The sequence below is a fragment of the Octopus bimaculoides genome, chromosome 6 (genome assembly GCF_046866305.1).
Source record: "Octopus bimaculoides isolate indiv1 chromosome 6, ASM4686630v1, whole genome shotgun sequence".
NCBI lineage: Eukaryota > Metazoa > Mollusca > Cephalopoda > Octopoda > Octopodidae > Octopus > Octopus bimaculoides.
In genome coordinates, this window is record NC_142933.1 from 6,121,122 (window position 1) to 6,144,259 (window position 23,138).

At 36.5% G+C, this 23,138-nt stretch overlaps 1 protein-coding gene across 1 annotated transcript in view; it reads left to right on the forward strand.

Annotated features, from left to right (window-relative positions):
• LOC128248061 (uncharacterized) overlaps positions 1-19,151 on the forward strand; it is a 244,661-nt gene extending 225,510 nt beyond the window's left edge. Inside the window, exon 3 of the mRNA XM_089353368.1 lies at positions 13,344-19,151. Within this exon, the coding sequence (XP_089209494.1) occupies positions 13,344-13,692 (349 nt within the window). The 3' untranslated portion in view covers positions 13,693-19,151. The remainder of the gene's footprint in view (positions 1-13,343) is intronic.
• The last annotated feature ends 3,987 nt before the right edge of the window (positions 19,152-23,138 follow it).

Here is a 23,138-nt window from a genome sequence, read left to right on the forward strand (position 1 = left end):
TTCTAAACAAATTATATATATATATATATATATATATATATATATATATATATAAACAATCGAACATACTCTCATCACACACCATGTACATATATATATATATATATATATATAATGTGTGCTGTTTATGTATGTGTGTATGTGTGTACATACATGTATGAACGTATGTATATATTTATACTTATATATATATATATATATATATATATATATATATATATATATATATATATATATATATATACAAAAAGCACAAGCACGCACACACACATATATATACACGCATTTTTTATATGTAGTATGTATTATTTTAGTGTATAATATATTTTTTTCTTTAGCACTTTTGCAGTTATCCAACTGAAAGGCATCGTTCGGGTGATTAAATTTACCCCTATACCTGACTTTCCATAATTTGCTTTATCTTTCAGAATCATTTGAAATTGCGATATAAAAGGCCCTTAGCTCAGACCGCAACAATACAGTGATAATCTACAGATTATTCTGTACTAATGCTGGTTGCGTTTGTTTCCATATGAGCCAATTACGCTCATTTGACGTTTGCTCTACCTGTGGGAAATAGCAGACAAATGTGCACAGAATTATGCCCGGCTCTTTTAGATAGAGAATGAAATACATTTCACAGATTATTTGCAGACGAAAATACAATTGTATGTCCGAAAACAAGTGTGATTATGGGGGAAATAATTTTAGTTATATTAGAAGGGATAAACAAACCTAAATCAAAACTTCTTCCATTGATATAAAATGAAGTATTACATACAGAATTTATACAGTCGAGTGAGTTGTCAAATACACACATATACACACACACACGCATACACACACACACACATACATATATGTATACATATATATATATATATCAGGTGGATATTCAGCCCGTAAGTATGCATCACAAGGACATGTGATATGCGGTAGATTTGGCACAAAAGAGCTCTTGCTAAAGGAAACATGCGTATACATTCGTATTTAACACATTCGTGTACACTGGATAGTAGATGAGGCTAGCGAATTTTAGGACCCATGCATTTCTCAAAAGTAACTCTTCATAATGTCTTCGCGTCACCTACACCTGCTTAACGCGGGTTGTTAACGCTGGGAAACACTCTCTTTACAGCATCCCTCCAGGCACTTTGTGCCACCGATGAAAAGCTTTTGCTTGTGGTTAATGTTATCAGACACTGCAACCGGTGCTGTCTACAATCCTTTCATCAGCAACACTTGCAATCCTCTTAACTCATCTGGACTCACTCAAGACATCTTCTCTCAACATTGCAACGTACAAATTCCATATTCGTCTGTGTCACTCTGCAGATCCTGTGTGACGTCTCAACAGTTTCGCTTCGTCTCTTCTCCCCACTGAGATTCGACCAGCTGTTTTGGAAGCATGCTTACTCTCTCGTCTCCACTGCCCAACACAAATGGTACATACATTCATTCGCGTGTCCTATCCAGCTTAACAGACGCACGCACGCTTCTTTCACATCTACTACGTTCTAGTTGGGCCATGGCCCATGAGTTTCGGCTAAACTTCCACTTTCATTCGCTGTTGTGACTCCATGCCACTAATGAATATTTTTCCTCTGTAGAAGCAAGCCCTGGTATCGATCGGTTTATCGCGTTACGGACTCCTTACACACACCACTCCACACGCATCATGTCCAGTCGACGCGGAATTTTGCAAGACTTTATACATATATGAACTGGCCCTTAGTGTCTGTTATTGTCTCATATTTTGCGCATGCTTGCATTTGTTCTTTTTTATATATCGACATACAATCTGAAGCGGGATCATGTAGGGAGTCAAGAAAGCCGTGTTTCGTTATTGCGGATGAGCACCGTTGTGCATTGGCATCGACAGCCAATCATAGCTGGTTGAATACCTATCAAAGTAGCAATCATCAGCCCTGCAGGGGAGAGTGCTTTTTGGCAGTCAGTCCGCAGAAGACATCGATGCCACGGCCATCACCGAATAGAGCTGCACGACCGTCAGGGAACAGACCTTCATTGCCGTCAGCGAACAGATCTCTACGACCATCAACGAATACATATAACGACCGTTAGCGAACAGCACTGCACAACCGTCATCAGACAGTTCGCCACAACCGTCAGCGGACAGGTCTTAACCAGCCTTCGTAACACCGGCTACTGCGTGTTTGATTTTCTTACATCCTCAGCATTGCAAACTTCTGACCTACTTGGCCAAGTGTAACTTTTCATGGCTTATCTCTGAATCCCCCATATATGCGCTCACTTTGCTCAGCACTTCTCAACAATCCGAAATAAATTACTTTGCTCTATTAACAAAACATGCTTTCTGACATTTATGTCTACATACACTTATTACCACGTTATATTCGGACATTGTTACATTCGAACACGCGATAACCAACCTCGTTACAAGCATTAAGAATTATTAAATTGCTGACAACAACAATGGTCAATTGTTTCACTACGAATTATTACAAGTTCATTAGCTGATATGCATAATCCTTTGGTCAAGCTAGAATTAATTACCTAAAGTTGCACGACGCAAAGTTGGATAAAATATATGCTCATACAATCATATTTAACACATTCGTTTACACAAGGATATAAGTAGAATGATAAAGACCTGATGACTTCATAAAGAGCCCATTGCTTTTTCACATATCTTCTGATGAGAACTTTTTCTATGGAAGTTTTCCTTCCGAGTTTGTTCCCACGTTGATAAGTCTTGCCGCTGCTACTTCGGCTACAACTAAATTTACAACTGCTACATTCACCGTCTTTATAATGTAGTAGTAGTAGTAGTAGTAGTAGTAGTAGTAAATATAGTGTTACATCATCTACATTCGGTCAGCTTCTTCTCCGCATTTCACTTGTCTTCTTTTGATCGGGAATACTGGGATCGGCCTATCACAAAATGCAATGGTAACCGTTTGAATCCTACTTATCTCAGACGACCTGTCATTAACATAGATACATTTTATTCTCCGTCATATTATACATACCTGTTTCTCATTAAACGTATGTAAGAGTAGCATAATGTTTCATGGGAACAGGCTGCTAGCTCTCAATCGGGTCTTCTTTATTAATCGAGAAATGGAACCTATGAAGTGAGCCTCGCACCAACTCGTACAACTCAGCGTTGTATTCTGGTTTTGCGATGGTGGAGAGAGGACAGTAGCGATATATTCATTGCTTAATTATCCACCCTGAATGAATTGCATTGTCGACTGCGTTGAGATCTCGCCTGTGTTTGAAAAGAAACGGAAGAAATTATTATAAACAGCTCCCTAATTATACTGCCACTTTGTCAATTTTATCAGAATTACCGCAGAAAATGATGACTTGCATGTTTATTCATAATACTTTTCGGTAGAGTTGAACAGGAGTATGCCAATTGCTGGTGTGTTTCGTCAAAGTACAATTTCAGTTTCAAGATGAATGTGTGTTTATAGCACGTCGAATGAAGATTCAAGGTATTATGGGACAGTCGGTCGTGACAACGATGTATCTTTTCATCCAGAAGCTTCCTCAGACTAACAGGAATCTAACAAGAGCCAATGGTCTTCTTCATAAACACAGCCAGTGAACTCTTTACCTGATCAATGCTGATATCTACCAAGATTTCACCATGCATACCAATATTTATTAGAACAGGAAACAAACCTAACGCGGCTGCTCAACCTATTACAACTAGCAGCCTGTTATCCGAAAAACCGCACGCTACTCTAGAAAAGGTCGAAGGGCTTTATGGACAAAACAGTATAATATATGCAAAATGCAAAATGGTGAAAGCGAAGTTGCTTTGCATCACAAAGATGAAATTCTTGGTTATTGAGTGTATAGATAAAAACAAGGATAAGAACATCGATAGCAACGGGAACGACTAAGAAAACTGCTACAGAGATGTTCGACGAAGCGAAGGATCTTATAAAGAGTTAATCTATTTGATAGAAATAGCTGCCAAATCATCTTGGAATCACATATTTTTCTAACAAGTCAATGAATGCCTCATTGATTAAAGTAGTCTATGATGCATTATAACGAGTAAAAACGGACAACTCACGACTGTAAAATCATTTGATCATAAGTCCAAGCAGTGAAGACTGGCCAACAGCCCAAGCAGTGAAGACTGGCCAGCAACATGGTTACATCCCTGATCACCATCACAAACATTAACAAGAGGTAATTTGTAAAGTCCACATCACCACACCTAATATAAGAGAGAAAAAGGACACCGCATTTGAAACATTTGACCTCATTCAATATAAGGATCCACTTTATGAAACACTTTCATTAATGCACATTAATTGTGTTTTCGAAACAATGTTTTAAATGAATGTCCTAATTAATAATTTTGGTGACCTAATTAACAACCACCAAAATAACCCCCATCGCAAAACACATCAGGACGGCAAGAATATATCCACATGCCCTTCTACGAAGTTGTATGTATGTATGCGTGTATATATATATATATATATATATATATATATATATATATAAATGCAGGTAATTGCGTGTGTGTGTGTGTGTGTGAGAGAGAGAGAGAGAGAGAGCATGCGTTTCCTGTTTTTCTATGTTCGTATCTGTGAGTCTGTAAGTGTGTGCAGTTCTATATTTATTTGTTAAAGTGTTTGTGCGTGTTTATAAACTTGTCTATGCGGGTGTCTATATTCAGTTGATTTCTCTACGTGCATAAGTGTACACACACACACACATATATATATATATGAAACTGCATATATATATATGACCTCTTTTACGTGTATCTCTCTCTCATATATATATATATATATATATATATATATATATATATAAAGCAGTTATTTCTCAAACTATATAGTAAAGTGATTGTGAATGTACGAGTACAATTTTGCGCTAGCATCAACTATATATTCATCTCTAATAAAGCAAATATACGCGTCTACATACATAAAAATATGTGTGTGTCTGTATGTGTGTACTTGACTCTATTTAGTGGTGCCTGTCTATGTGTACATGTGTGTGTAGTAGCATGCACATCGATACGCACATTTGTGTGTATAGGTGTACATCATCATGTATGAATATGTTACGAGTGTTTCCTTCACAATTAGAAAAAACAACGGAAAACTCAAAACGAAACCATAATATTCTGAATTTTCAATTCTACTAATGATAAACACAGCAAATTTGCTTGAATGAATACTACATAAAAGTATATACACGTACATACAAAATCATACACTTACATACATACGTGGAGAAGTGTGCATATATAAACACACACACGTAAATACACATACATACACACACACGCATATATATATATATATATATATATATAATATTAGGGACAAAATCCAAAATTACAGGTGTTTTTCTCCTTGTTTTCTCCGTATTCTTTCTGTTGAAGAGCGTAGCTCGAAACGTTAAAGACTTTCTGTATTCGCGAGCGTCAAACTAATACATCCTTTTGTTGTTTACACCACCTGTCTTCGTCTGTTGTTTTTTTCGTACATTCTCTCATATATATATATATATATATATATATATATATATATATATATATATATACACATACATATAAAGAAATAGATTGCCTGGAATGTGCTTCCACCCTTATTAAATATTAATAACTATATACTCTTGAATTAAACTAAATTTCTATTGATTCAATATGTATGGCCATATATATTGTTCTATTCTTACCTTTATTTATATATATATATGTGTGTGTGTGTGCATAAACATATGTATATGCATATATATATATATGTGGGAGAATATACAAAAAAAACAACAGACGAGGACAGGTGGTGTAAATAACAAAAGTATATATTAGTATGACGCTCAGGAATACGGAAAGTCCTTGACGTTTCGAGCTACGCTCTTCAACAGAAAGAATACGGAGACAAGGAGAAAAACACGGAGAAAAAAAATTGAATAGTGTTCAGTCAACGGTCAATCATAATAATGATTATATATATATATATGTGTGTGTGTGTGTGTATATATTTATTTATACACACACATATATGCATGTATGTAACTGTATAATGATATATCATAACATTTATTCTCCGATTTGAAGCGACAGTAGCTTTCGCTCCGTAACATACAAAGCCTGTCGGGTTTGTTTATGAATATTGTATGTAGTATTAGACAGTTTAATCTTATATTAACAAAGTTTTATTAGAATTAATGAGTGAGCGTTTAGCCGTATCCGATGTATAAGGAGCCGTGTAAGCGTTGATTTGTGAGTTCGATTCTGCCTGGGGTGAGCCCATCATTTTTCGGTCATATGTTTCTATTTAAAAATTGTCGCTTCAAATCGGAGAATAAATATTATGATATATCAATATACAGTTATTATACTGTGAGTTTTCCATAGTAACTTTCTCTCCGTATCCTACAAAGCCTTTCACGTTTGTTTATATATATATATATATATATATATATATATATATATATATATATATATATATATATGAGAGCGAGATACATACAAGTGAGTCTATGCATGTGCGGGTGTGTATACTTGTGAATATGTGCGAACACATACGAATAAGCAAACGAGCAATAGTCAGAGAAGTAACAGAACGAAAGAAAAGTCAATTCATATCAAAAACTTTAATGAACGTTTCCTTCCGAATATTTTTTGTTGTTGGAACAAAATTGTTCATCCGTTTTCTACTCGGCCATTCGAAGTAATTGCACTGAATTTTCGAAAATAATCTAAAGACGACTACTCACGGGAATAAAATAGATTTAAGCCGTTGATCTGCGCATATCTTTTCTATTTCGCAGTGAATTTTTACCTCATTGTATTTCCCAAATGGCCTAGAAGAACTACATGAAATATTCTTTTAGATAGTTATCGTATACGAAAAATATTGCAGGGAATCCTAAACTGACCACCAGATGCATCGTGTATTCCTCGGAGGTCTTAGATTTCTAACCTGAATTGTTTTACTGATTCCTTCAGGTATTCTTCTGGGAGATGCATTGTTTAAAAAATCTCTTCAGGTTTCTCAACAGTAATTCTTTTCGTATTTTGATATATTTTTTTAAATTTCAAAGTCAGTAGGTTTTTGACAATAGAGCCTACAGCATCTATATACGTCATCTACTGCAAACATTTATCCACATGAGACTTTATTTCTGTCGGTGCTATCCTTGTGTTGGAATATTAAAAAGTATGGCAATACACTTGTAATTTAAAGTACATCCTAAGTTAAGAAACTACGATAAATTTTTTCAGCAAATCAGATTTCGGTGTTGTCTTTGCATGATCAGATATCTTGCGAAAATTAACAAACAAATATCGATCAAAATGAAAGTCTCACTCACTTATGTAGTTTGAAATAAACTATTCTTTGACAAGAAAAAAGAAACGTGGAACGGTCACACAGATAGTGTTCTGAAGCGTAGGTCACCGCAGTCTGCGGTGATTTGGAGCTGACAAATAAATAACTGGAAGTTCAATAGTTTTAAAAGATAAAAGATGACACTGCATCAAAAGCAAATATACACCTTGTCTTGGTCGTCTCCTAAGAAAAATAGGATCACGTGGTATTATAACATATTTCACAAAATAGTAACAAGAGATACACATTGCTACAGGTGCGAGAAGCTGACATTTTGTGCTAAAATATTTGAAATTGTTGAAAGGCAAATGCTATAGAATTCGTTCGATGGCTTAATAGGATTGACAAATTGAAGAAGGTTTTGTGGTAAGCCAAGGATCAATGTAAATATATAATCCATTATAATAAATATTATGCATACTTTCTGTTTTTGTACATACTGTTATATTTAACTAATCACAACAATGATATAGGGACATATACTACACCAAACTAAAACACTTTTCTGTGTTTATCGAAGAATCAACTGGTCGACGGGTTACCGTTTGTCTACAGTGAGCTATTAAATATTTTTAAAAATATCCATAGTAAACGTTTTGGCTGGAAGCGGCCGTCTCTCATTCGGATTAATATAGTCCGACGTATCGAACATTATCAATGTTTTAAATATCTTTTTTTTTTTTATTATTCTTGGCGTATGATTCTGAATTCCGTTTTGAGATTTTCTTGTCTATATTCATTTCAGCAACATCTGTTTCATTTCACAGCAAAACTCACTTTTATTCTTCGCAGTGAAACCTGAGAAAATAATTGAAACGTGTGAGAATATGCTTTATACATTTCTGTCAAAACAAAAACAAAAAAAAGAAAAGAAATCAAAGCATTATTTACCAACATAACATATCTTGTTCCTCGATACATAATTGCATTTCCTTAGATTTTTGTTGTTAACGCTATACTAACAAGTACAACCGATGTAACCGGTGTGGTGAATGGAATTCCAGTTCGTTTATGCTAAATTTGTTTTGCAATAGGTCAGTTCTGATAAAGCAGATCAGGATAAAAATATTCTAGTTATGATCATCATCCTTATCAGGTATCATCTGCACTCAGCGGATTCAGTATCGATGATCTTCATTCGGTTAAGTCCACTCCTTGATCATATCAAAACAGTTTCTTCTTGGTTGTCCTCTCCAGCATTTACCATCTAATCAGTGTGCTTTTACCAAAGTAATTTAGCTTCCTTTTCTAATAGTTGTTATTAATAATATGTTTGCATGATATTTGTTACATGTAATGCTTCTTCATTAAACTTATCCTTTTCAAAGTATTCTTGATATTCTTCCATATGTACATATTTAAAAGGATTTTTGTTTGATTATCCAACTTCAGTTTCAAGATATCTGCTTGCCAAACTACATGATGCAGTGCATTACTCCAGTAATATTTCTTGGAGGTCAGATAATGCGTACATTTGCACAGTGGTTCTAGTGTCACCATTTCTATCAAACGCCCTTTATTTGTCTTTAATACAAAAACAAAACAACGTCCAAGTATTTATACGTGTAAAATATATCTTCCTATTTTTGTATTGTTTCATGTTATTCTTTAATGAGTGATGTGTAATCACATCTTAAGTATAATTTTAGAGCGCAATAATAATTTATTCATGAGATTAGCATAATTAATAGGTACATTGATTGCCTTAATATTTAAATCACTATGATTGACCCTGTATGGTCGATTAACCTTCTCTATAATGTATATTTACTTTGGTTATATCGACACTAACTTTTCTACTACTAAATAATGGCAAAGTCCTAGATTAGGAGAAACAATGACTGCGTTCTTCACACATAGACATTCGTTGGTCTAACTTCATCAGTTTCTGTTACTGGAGGAAAATATCGCTGAACAGAAATGCAGAGTTAAATATTTATGCAGATTCGGTATCTAATAACTTGTGTGTGCTTGTCTGTGTATGTATGTGTGCGTGTGTGTACATACTCTCGAATAGCTATGTGTCCTTCGAGTAAGTATGAATAGCGATGTCAGTGTGTAACTAAAGATTACGAACATATCGAATAAATACCTATAAAGTTGGAAACTTTAGAAGACAGTTCTTATAATTGGCTGATTCCCATCCTGCAGTAGTAATCTGCGGCTTGTCACAATATTCAGCAGAACCCATTAAACATATTGAAAATGCACCGACCACCATATAAAAAGATGATCTATACAAATATAAATATTGCGATATAACATACACGTACATCTTATATCGATACGGGTATATCATCGACATATTAACATACATAGATTTACACAAGTATACGTATATACCGGCAAGCATACACGCGCTGTTTTATCATATACACGTGTGTGTGTGTGTGTGTGTGATACTGAAGAAACGTGGATCGATCCAATATGAGTGGCTCATCACCCTGCTTCTGGCCGAGGTACATATTTTATCCGATATATTAACGACTAAATATTAGAACAAAATTTGTATTCCAGATAACATTTCAATGTCCCAAAAATATCTGTGTGTATATATATATATATATATATATATATATATATATATATATATATATATACGTATATATGTGTGTGTGTGTGTCCTTTACTTACTATTTCTTTCAGTCATTTAACTACGGCCATGCTAGGGTCCCAACCTCAGGCTTTTTAGACGAAGGAATCGATCCCACTACTTATATTCTTTAAATCTGGTTCTCATTCTGTCGTTTTTTTTCTTTATACCTCATCGCTACATTACAGGACGCAAACATACCAACACTGGTTATCGAACAGTGGGGGAAGATAAACACAAGCACAAAGACACATATACACACATTTCTTTCATTGCTATGTGTAAGTATACATGCATTTATGTGTGCATCTATAAATATATTTGCACGTTTCTGTGTATGTATATTGAATTGAATTTGTATCGAACTGGGAATAAAATGACTAATTATATGAATCGCTCACCAAGACAATTCCCTTCCAGAATAATATTTCAAAACTAGAGTGAATGACCAACATATGTATATATTTTTATTTAATATATTCTATACGTTGCTCGTTTTCATACATTTAATTTAATCATTATTCATGTTGCTTTCTCGTTTTGTTATACTGAACAACTTCATGCATGAATCGTCTTCTATATAAAATACATCCTGTTTCAGTCTTAATTCGTTATTTGTATATTTTTGCCAGTGTTATTCAAAAGTATTCAGCCGTTGTGGGTCACAAATATCGAGTATAGATTTGAATGCACCGAATACTTGTACACAATTGTCATTCTCCTTAATTCCCATTCCTAATACACGCTTTTTGGTACCTGCTGCCCCGTTTGATATGACACAGGTTTTAATGAAATACAAATACAGTTACGAACAATAGACGCATTATTTGTAGACATATATACGAATTTTGACACCCAGGTTCCGTAAAATAAGTTGTAAATACAAGATATAATGCATCCTATAAGAATTGGAATAGACACGAGGGCACTCGAGGCCCCTAAAACTACGTTATTGGGGACGGCTAGGATTTTGAGACTGGTGCTTGAGTACTGAGTGTCTTCCATGATAATTTAACATTGAATTACCAAAGCTTATAAGGTTGCATAAAGAGACCAAGTGGGACCTCTAAAAACAGGTTGATGTCCCTTCTCACAGAATGAACTCGAGCAAGTAAGACCTAAACGTCTTAAAAAGTAAGTGCAACGAACTTGGGCAGAATATGTGAGAAAAGCGTGTAGGAGAAGCGTGAATCCCATTGTTACTGCTTGTGCAAAATTTGCGCGGAAATGGTACGAGCGAAGACACAAGGTAGCACAAGAACCTCACTGCATACTATTCCAGAAGTATGCATAGGAGGCAATGTGTGCTTGGTACCAACATACACCCGAAAAAATAATGGAGAACAGTAGGGCAAAAATCCTGTAGGATTTGACATCGAGGCAAACATGGTGTTAGAGCACCGAAGAGGGATAAACAGATCAACATATCATCATGAAAGAATGAGAAAAAAATTGGTAAATATGGAGATCTGAGAATAGAGATCGCGAAGGTGTGGCAGCTACGAGGAGAGTCATAAAGTTTGTCCCTGTTGTCACCTGAGCATTAGGTTCAATACCAACCATCCTGAAGAAATATCTGGAAACTTTAAATATACCCTACAATCTATGTGTATTGGAAAATCGCCTTTTCTTGGAACTGTATGCACTTTGCTAAAAGTACTATCTGCTTGGGGTCCATCTTTGACTTAACAGACAGTAGAAATCCCCGACATATACAATAACTTCAACTCATAACATCACGATATTGGATATTGTGCGACAGCTTCAATACTACTACTGCTGCTAATAATAATAATAACAGTAGTGTGGTGGTGGTAGTAGTAGTAATAATAATAACGAGCATTCAGATAACGCAAACCTCCTCCAAGTCAGCACCAACGTCCTGATTTTTTTATTACCCACAAGGGGACAAACATAGATGGGACATTACAAAACAATACAGGACACATAACCGAAGAAGTAAAAAATACAGAAAGAAAACTAGTAAAGAAGAAAAAAAAATAATTAAAAAAAACAATTAAAATGATAAAATGAGGCGCAACGTTCACTCGACAAATGAAGTTGAGTGGTTACATTGAGACGTTCTTTTCTGAACGTTTTTTATTTTTTTTCCTTTTTGAAGTTCACATCTTCATTTTTAAATGTTCATATTTTACAATATTTTAAACTTTCCAAGTCTTTATTTTGAATCATGGGTCGTAGGGTATCAAACCCCACCGGCCGCTGAATTGAAATTATATACTTTGCATATGTTTTTATAAACGATTTTTATCTGTCTTCGTTCAATAATACACACTTTTATCGATCGGTGACGTTCTCTCAGGGTAGTTTCACACTTATAAAACCCTTTTACTTGGAAATCCCCTTTTCCACGTCCACATCCTTTCCATAGTAAACTACAAATGCCTTATTTTTCAAAATCTGCTCTTCAGTCTCCTCTACTGTTTCCCGCTCCTTTGGTTCTGTTTCAATCGTCTGCATGTATTTAAATATAGGCGGTTCCTTTCTTTCTTTGGATGTCTTATTCGGTTCTGTTGCTGGTCTTTCACAGTTTTCCTTTGTCACCTTTTATTTGGGGCTGATAAACCCGTCACTCCTCCTCACTTGTCGCTTTCGTTCTGCCTTTCTTTGACTCCACATCTTCTTTATCCCTGGCGCACTCCATATGCCTTTCGATGTCTCCGTTATTGCGTCAATTGGTCCCTCTCCACAGCCTTCTCACTCTAAGAAGTCTTGTGCTTGGGGCACTGCATCTTCATGTTACCGCTTATTCCACACTCAACAATTTTGTCTTCCTCCCTCAATAATCACTCTTAAGGAACTCTCTCCTGGAATCTGTATCTGGTCGGGGACCTGTTCGATGTCCTTGAACGTGGCAAAAAGCTACATCTCGTCACCGTACCCGCTTCAGTTCAACTTGATCGTTTTTCCCACTGACACTATTTCGGTATTCTCCTCGGTGGTAGCCATAACAGCTGCTACCAACCACTCCGGCTTTATTTCTGGTGGCACCCTTCCAATGCGAATGCCTACACTTCGCCTGCCCCTGTAGTTTGGCAATAGCGTCAACTTTTCACAGCATAAAATAGTGATGGGATGTGAGGCAGCCTCCTCTTTGGTAGCAAAACTCACTTCCACCGTACCATATTTTTTCCTCGGCTCACGAAGGTTGCCGTTTTTAAAAGGGATCCCAAACATGCCTCCAGGCCACCCTCCGACAGGTTCTCAATTTTATTGGTGGCGATTGGTTAAGTGCGGCACACCACCGACCTATCACTTTTATCCTCGACCGTTCCTTCTGAAGGGACTAGTTTTATTGCGTCTGCCCCCTTTTGTATATATTGTTCACTTCTTCGTATTTCCTCCTTATTCACTATTATCTGCTTCAGGTCCAACGACGGAACTGTTCCTACTGCAGCGGTTTTTGCGTCGCTCTCAGCGTTTACGATATTGAAAAACGATCTTTTCAGCCCCACAATGGGGAGAAAACAGCAAAAATACTCACGCGCTAGTCGCACAACGATAATCTTCAACAGTGATGCGCACCAATTCTCCAACAGCGGAGAGTCTCGACGAGAAAGCCTTCATTATGCAGCAACAGTTCAAAACTGTGGTCAAGAATGCCGAAACTCAGAACTCAAACAAACAATTGTTAATCTACAACACCAACGTCCTCGTTGTTTTATTACCCACAAGGGACTAAATTTTACAATACAAAACATAAAAGCTGGAAAATAAAAATATAAAAAATAAATCGGGCAAGGAAGAAAAAAGAAAAGAAATGAAATGACGAATTATGAATAATGATAAAATGAGGTGCAATGCCCATTCGATCCCCGAAGTGGAGTGGTTACATTTAGACATGATTTTGACAGTTTTTTCCTATTTTCGTTTCATTTTGTTTTAGCAAAATGCTCACATTTTCATGTTCATTCTTTCTTTAAAGAAATAAAATCTGTAATTTTCTGTTAGGGATTAGATGTAACCGGATGATGTCGTTTCTTGCATTCGGTTTAATTTGCAATAGTTGTGTTAAATTGAAGTCTTAAGTGGGTAAACTAAGAGGCACTGTTGTTGACAATGGCGGAGTAGAAGACTTCCTGGTCTAGGTCTATGTATTTTCCATCAAATGCAGGCACATGGGTTGGATTTGTTAAAACACAGACACATATGAATTGTATATCATGCACACACGCATATATACACACGGGCATACATATGTGCGCGCACGCATGTGTGTGTAGGTGTGAATGCCTGTGTGTACAGAAAACTGGATCTCCTCCGGTCAAGAGTTCTGGATGAACCTACCTAGCGACAACAAAGTCACTGATTCACCAAAACTTACATACTACAGGAGGTTTCTAGCAGTGAAGATGTAACAAAGCTAACGTCGGTTCTCCAACATGGCGTTAGCTTTCGAGTTGAAGCTAGTAAACAAAAATAAGCAATTAAGAATTTGTGTTTCAGTGTGTCTATACAGAGACGGTCTGAGTGCGTAATAAAAAATAAAGTTGTATCTGTGCCTGATTATGTTTTATGTGAGTGTAAATCAAAATCAGATTTATTCAGAAAGAGATTTTCAGTGCAATTCGTAATTGACACAAGTACATATTGGTGACACTGAACTAACACACACACACACACACACACACACACACACACACACACACACACACACACACACATATATGTATGTGTTTGTGTGTATGCATACACACAGCTACATGTATGCATATATATATATATATGCAGGTATTTATATATATATAATTGCATTTTGCTATACACTTCACTTTTTACATCTATCAGAATATTCATATTTGCATATTGTAAAACATCTGAATATGTGTGTAGGTAAAAAAATGTGTGCGATAGTGTATATAAATACGTACATGTGTAAATGAATATACGCACGCAGATTATACATGTACATTATATATATATATATATATATATATGATGTATACATGCACACAAATTCACAAACACATACACACATACATATATAGTATATGTATATATACAAAATCACATTCATAAATATATATGCATATAAATTAATCATGAAATATGCGTGTACGTGTACGCTTCCCTTGGGTCAGTATTCTGTGAAAATTACGGGGCTTCATACTATTCGCAGAAAACTTGAAGATATTAATATAGATGGATATTTGTAATTCGAGTCCAGAGAGAGTGTATCGAATTTCTGTAGAATTTATAGCTATTATGCAACGCTTTGAAACATATTCTGAGGAATAAGAACGATTGGTAATTTCCAATGACAGCAGCAATATTCCTGGCTGAATAAAATGAAGGTTTATATTAAATCGTAATGATATATTATAACTCAGCAGAGTCTGTTGGCTGTAAACAATCTTGAGTGTTTGGAGAACGATATGTGAATATACAGGAAACCATATCAGTGACACATCTAAACGCGTGTATATATATATCTATATTCCTATATAAATATATATTATATATACGCATGCACACACAAATATAAGCATACCTGTGTGATTGTATACACACGCACATATAAACGTGTGTGTGTGTGTGTGTGTTTCATAAGATTTTCTTTTTCAATTTCACCTGTCACATATATCACGGCACATGGCTGCACATATGCGTAGCAATTATGGATATTTATATTCAGATATTGCTCATATATGAATGTATGTTTATTTCGTAATTCAGTGTTATACGTACTTAGCTTGAACGTAGAATGACCGTTATAAAATTGTATCTCAGGCAGGACATATATATATATATATATATATATATGTGTGTGTGTATGTATGTGTTTGTGCTTATATGTATGTATATATATTCGCTAACTCTAACACAGAATCACATACCCGCCCCCCCCCCCATATCCTTGCGTTACACTATACATATACATAATACAGAGTTGTGTAATTATACGATTTTATGAATACACATTTGTATATTCTGAAACACAGCGCTTGCATTAGGTATGAATCTCTGACTATGTAGTTACGTAATACATTAGACCGACAATATGATAATGTGAAAATTATATTGATAACTGATAAGAGTCGATTTACATTCCAAAATTAATTTCCTTTGGTAGAGATAACACAGAACTGCGTATATTTTACGACATTCTCGATATTACGTTAGGTATTACTTAACGACTGGTATTTTTACAAAATACATTTTTTATGACGTATTTGCGATAAGAGCGTACTTGTCGTTTATGCTCCTATTAAATTCACTTTAATATCTATAAAAACCAATACTGTGGCATTTTATCATTTTCTCCGGCTGTACGTAAATTTTGTTGAGCGTTGTTCATCTGCAAATATATACACATGCCAAACATCATTTCATTTACACACTTCCAGATTCTCGGACGTATGTGTATGTTTGTGTAACCCTACGTCTACGTATGTAAGTTATTATAAAAATGCAAGTTATTATGTCCTGTGTCCTGCAAATATCAGGATTATCACTAAAAGTTTCAATAAATTCTGAGTTATAAATTAGAAAGTTTACTGTATGTCATTGTCTAAATTATGAATATGTGTTTAAGAAGGTAGAAAACATTACATAAACCATGTAACTTTAATACCTTACAATATCGAGATACATCTATGCAAGAGATAGCTGCAACGCGGTGAACTACGGCAGTCGATTATCTAAGAAGTGAGAGAAACAGGAGAGTTAGCGAAGGATCTATCTCTCTCTCTCTATATATATATATATATAGTCAGAGAGGATGAGAGCGATAGTATTAGTAGCTTACTTCACTTGACGGATGAGCAGCCGTAGCACTGGTACCCAAACGAATGTAACGTAACCATTCGATGCCTGAAATGATATTGGCGCAAGAAATAATTTGTTTTCTTCAGGTAGACATTGCTTCCAGAGCACGGAGCTAAGTATTCAAGTAAAACGAAATTTACGGAAAAGCTATACTGGTGATGCAGCGGTCCAATATATGCTTTTCATATTTTTATTTTTTCTAAAATTGAGAAGAAATTCTTATGATAGCGTTTAATAAATTACTGAAGATAATTTCGTTTGAGAGCAGGTTAATACACACAAAGTACCTGCATGTATCTAATTATCTATCTCTATGTATGCATGTATATATGCAAGTACGAAAATATGCTCACATGCATATGTATATATGTATGTGTGTGTGTGCATATATATGTAAATACGTGATCTGATCAATAAGGATATGGATTCTTGCCATAACAACGAAGCTAACGAACGCAAAGTAAAGCTGCTTGGCAAATACTGACCTTGAACACTGCTCTGCAGGTTCACTAAGTGTTAACTTTCTAAATCACTTCCAGCAGTACTTGGAAGGAAGGTGTGTAGCGTGTGATCATTGCATTGAAAATGACAGAAGTGTAAGCAGACAATTTGCATCAAACCTTGCCAAATGCTTGGCGATACCTGCTCAGAAGCCTGTGCATATTTTTCAAAAAATTTTCATCGTCCTTGACTTGGTCAAGATCTTGTGCAATTGAAACCCAAGTGTCATTTTGGTCAGTTGAAAGCAGTTTTTGCACAAATTCGGCAAATGTTCAATGATAATGAACTGAACTGAACCATAACTAATCTGCACATCCTCTGAACTGAACCGTTACTAATCTGCAAATACTCGATTTCTCTTCACAGCTTCACGCACATCTGCGATGTTTTTCGGACATCGGGTTTCGTGTCTCCCAGAACCTTCGTCAATATCGACATTTTTCAGCCATCTTGGAAACGTCTGAACTACCCGTCCACTTGTCTACGGCTCATACACTCCTTTTCATATACTTTCTGCAACTTTGTGCAGGCCTCTGAGCTGGTATCATCATGGCAACTTTCTCTGTCATGTTCGATGCGACGATAACACGCTACACACGTTACTTCGAAGCACTTCTATAAACCATGGAAGTGAGCTAGAATGTTAAAGTTTCAGTGTGCATACAGAGCACATTTCAAGGTCAATCTTCGCCAATCGGTTTCATTCTGCGTCCATCAGCTTCGTTAATATAGCAACAGTCCAGATATTTATTGATTAGTCCTCGCATATGAATATTAGAACTCGAGTGAGATTGAGGTTCCGTTAGGTTCTCATTTGTAGCGATAGCAGAATGTTCTCTCCTGTGAGAAAATGGTTTACCACCTGTTATATTCTTACATCTGAACTATATTAATTCACGAATGTGGGAGATCACTCAACCGAGAACGTTATCGCTTTACAAATTTATAATTGCTATACGTTTTGATATTATAAGCATTTTTTTCTTTTTACTTTATTACGTTGTTTTCTTTCCTACTGTTTCTGTGAGCCTTCGACTTGTCTGGAAACAGAATAAGAACCACATCTAGTCAAGAGGATACGATTCATTTTTGTCATGCACGTGAATAGTCATATGCAAATTATATAATCTTTGTTTAATAAGCATTTTTAGGTCTCTAACTTCAATGCTATTCTATGTGGTGCATGTTAAGTGTGTGAAATAAACTCAGTGATGAATCAGTGTAGAATACATCGTATAATATACAGTTCGCAGGACTTGTAAGCTCTCTATGACTCAGTACAGAGTAAATAACAAGAAAATAGAGATGTATGCATTTGTGTGAATATATATAGATATATATGGTTAGAGCACAGCGACGCGTAATCGCAGAGGTGTGAGTTCGAGTCTCATAGCCGGCCGCCAACACTTTTCTGCAAAATAGGGGTAGCTTATCCTGTTCAGGCTATATTATTACCATTATCCTGCGTTTGAGAATTTAAAAATCACGTCTTTGACTTTCTAAGACATCTCAACGCTTCTAAAGCAAACAACATTTGTTTGTTTACGTTTATCGTAATTTGAATTTTTTCTCAATATATACATATGTGTGTGTATATAAATATACTTATATGGTGTGTGTGCTTGTGCTTCTGGGTATGCGCGCGCGCGAATACCTTCGCATCCACACCACATACCATGCCTGTATTTCGTATGTTTCTTCCAATAGAACAGCGTAATACATTTACTTGCTATGTTGCTGTACTTAAAACAAATTTCTTCTCCTACACTTTTAAGCATTTGTTTATTTAATGAATCAAGCGTGGGTTTTGTCTCTCTGATTTCCAGTAACCTTTGTCATATATTTGCAATATTACTGTTTAAAAAGGTAATAAAAAATAAATCTAGTTACCCAGACAAAATATAATATTACATATTTCCGCATCATTTCATTCCAATTTTATCTGACCAATGAAAGTATCGCTAAAAATTATCTCTTAAAGTTCAAAGATGCTTTCTTTGAAATACAAAACAATATCAGGTAATATCATTGTTTATTACACTACAAAGCATTTTTCTCTTTCATATATACGTTGTCTCTATTTCCTTTATCGGTCTTCTTTCTGCTTGTTTATTATACAGACAGATTGACGGATTTTTAACAGTTGAAGAAGTCTTCAGAAACATTCTACTATATTACCTCCCAGCCATTTGTATTTTATATGGATGACAAGCGAATGAGAAAGACTGAATTCAAGGAATGATAACTTAACTGTTCTTAATTATTTTCAGGCACTGCTGTAGTGAACATCTAGATATATTATCAGAAGGTGACTTTTCTTGGCAGTACGAATAAAGTGTAGGTATGCTGTCACTTTCGGCTATTATAATACGATAAATATTTACTCCGCAATATACATTGTCTGCTAATTTTTCGATGTGTAATAAATTGTTGTAAAAATATTACTTGCAGATTTGACATAGAAAGTGTGTATATATAAAGGTATATATATATATATGTATATGTATATATATATATATATATATATATATATATATATATATATATATATATATACATACACACACATGTATATATACACTATGTATATATATATATGTGTGTGTGTGTGTAGGAGAATTTACGAAAAGAACAACAGACGAAGACAAGTGGTGTAAACAACAAATGGATGTATTAGTATAACGTTCGGGAATAGAGAAAGTCTTTAACGTTTCGAGCCTACGCTCTTCAGCAGAAAGGAACACAGAAAGAAACAAGGAGAGAAAAAAATATGAATGTAGTTGTCAGCGATCTATCATAGCGAATGCCGGACAGAAGGATCACACAGGAGAGATAAGAAATAGGGGAGATGACAAAGCAGTGGTGACCCCGAGACGAGAAGGTGCGTGTGTGTGAGAGAATGCTGGTGATCTTAACGTATGCATGTGTGTATGTACGTGTGAAAATGTGGGGATGAGAATGGGTCATTGTTAGTGTGTGCGTGATGCTGTGTTGTGAAGTGATGTGGGATATGGTGTAGCGTGGTGTAATGTGAGGGTGTTTGTTGGGAGGTGGGAGAGGCGAGTGGGGAAAGCATGGGTTGAAGGTGAGGTAGGGGTGTATGGGTAGGCAGAAGTTGGGGGGTGCGTGTAAGGGATAGGATGAGGTGGGATAGTAGTATGTAGGGCTGGGATGGGCTTATGAGGGAGGGGGAGGTTGATATAAGAGAAGGAGAAGGTGGGTATGGGAGACAGAGGAAGAGAGTACGAGAGGGTAAGAGGAGAAGTAGGAGTGAAGAGAAGTAAAGAGGAGTGGGAGCAGGAGGGGAGAGGAAGTACGATGGAGGGCGGAAGGGGAGAGAGGCAAGGGGATGGGTTTAGATGAAGAGAGGAGGGGAGTTGAGCCCATGTGGTGCAAAGGAGAGAAGAGAGAAGATTAATTCCTGTTCACGGTGCAAACGGGAGTCCGGATGGCCCCTGTGCAAGGACAATCCAAATACGAACAGGTGTTGCTGTAAGGAGTGACCGGTATTGCGGAAATAGCGTGACACCGGGGTGTCATTGCAAACGTTGATGTCTCGGAGGTGTTCCGCGAATCGGTCGGCCAGGCGGCGCCCCGTTTGACCGCTGTACAGTGAATGACAGAGAGAGCAGAAGATGCAATAGATGATGTTGGTAGAAGTGCAGGTGAAGGAGTCGGTGATGCGATAGGGTCAGTGATTGGTGCTGGTGAGGAGGGTGGTGTTGGAGAGGTAAGGGCGAGTGCGACAGCGTGGGCGGGAGCAAGGGAACGAGCCAGGTTGGGAGGTTAGGTTGGGGAAGAAGCTGTGGACCAAGAGGTCTCGTAGGTTGTGGGCTCGTTTGAAGGAGGGGAGGGTCGGTTAAGGAAGATGTGTGAGGTCGAGAGGTAGGACTGGAGGCGCCGGAAAGCTCGGAGAATGGTGCGCTGGAGAGGTGGGATGGTAGCTGAGGGGAAAAGGGAGGCGGGAGACGACAGGGCGGGTTCAGGGGTGGAGAAGAGATGCATGGTCCTCGTGACGTGCTCTGACAAGGGCGGTGTGGGTGGTGGTGAGGGGATATCCCCGTAGGATGAAGTGGTGAGCCATGAGTTGAGACTGAATCTCAAAGTCACGGTTGTCACTACAAAGCCTGCGTAGACGGAGGAATTGGGAATGGAAAGCTTGGTGGCACTTCTGTTAACAAGATATGATGTGGTGCATCATTGGTATGTAAGTGAGTATTTCAGGACTTAATGAAGTGTATTGTTAATCTTCATAAGAAGAGTATCTAGGTACCTCTTCTTATGAAAGAGTCAGTAGTGTTTGGAGTAGAGCTGGCAATGCTTCAAAGAATTTATCTCCTGTATATAAGGAGGCATTTTTGCGCTGCAGAAATAAGTTACTTGTACGGCTTTGATTAACAAATGAACAGTTTATTCAATGGGTCGCTGAAATGTCGTACTTCACTAAAGATGAATTCGAGAAGAAGCTTAAAAGAATTTTGAAGTATCCTGGAGACTATCCTGCCAGCTTATCACCTTCCAATATTAATGAAATAACGAAGGTAATCATTCAAATTTAATCATTCTTCATTTCCGGCCCCTGTGTTTTGCAATAAATTATATTTTTATGAGAACAGGTTCTTATTAGATGCATCCGATTCATTTACAGAAGAAAAACGACATGAGATAAACTAAAAGCGACATCAACGTATCTCTGAGAGAGATAAAAAGCTTTATCAGACCCAGTAATCGACTGGTATATTATATCGACCCCAGAATGGTGAATACAAGTTTAAGTTCGACGAAATTTGAAGTGAAAAAGTAGAAAGAAGGAACGTGCTATTCTATGTGACTGTCTTCAATTTATTTCGAATGCGTCAGTTTAACTTCGGATGTAATAGGATAGCATAGGGATATATGCACGATATCTGCTATTATATGATTTCCATTTATAAGCCATTCACTCTTAAGTTTTACAATTTACTTATAAACAGAATGTTTATAAATCTACCATCATTTAGTTTACGTATAAATGTTTATATTCATCATCTAACCCCGTTCATTTATCTGTACAACACGCTGACTTTGTATATATAATCTATCTCCCAACATCGCTCTATCCGAGAATACACACACACACAGGCACACGTATGCGAGCAAGGTTTTCAGACTCATATATATGTACACGTATGTATATCTTTAAGCAGAGAGAGAGAGGCAGAGAGGGGGAGAAAAAGAGGATGATTACACAAAACCACTCACAAACAGTCATACAGACATACACATACAAGCACACACACGCAGACACACACACATACGGGCAAGATTTTGGGACTCGTATATACGTACACGTATGTATATCTTCAAGCAGAGAGAGAAAGGCAGACAGGTGGAGAGAAAGAGGATGATTATACAAAAAAACCCACAAACAATCACACAGACATCTACATACACAAACAAGCACACACACAAACAAGCACACACACATACATAGACATTAAAACACTCAGACATACAAACATATGTCTGAGTGTGCAGGCATATGTATGAGACTACATTTATCCTAACGTCAAGAAGAATGGTCACATTTAAAAAGACATGGAATTTCCCAGAGAATTGAAGAACACGTCACATACAGCTTCCTTCAATGACTTCTCAACTACATCGACACGATGTCCTCCATTGAATTTATATTATAATTCCCCCTGTACAACTGTATTCGCACTTACTCGCAGATACTTATAGACAATTGGAACTCTACGTATATATTTGCACGCAATTACACACAATATCTCTGTGTCTCCATACATCTCTCCCTTTGTCTCTCTCTCTCACTATAACCCACTCAGATATATTTATTTTCTACATACACGCACGTATAGCAACGCAGTACATTTTCAGTACATCTCAGCAAG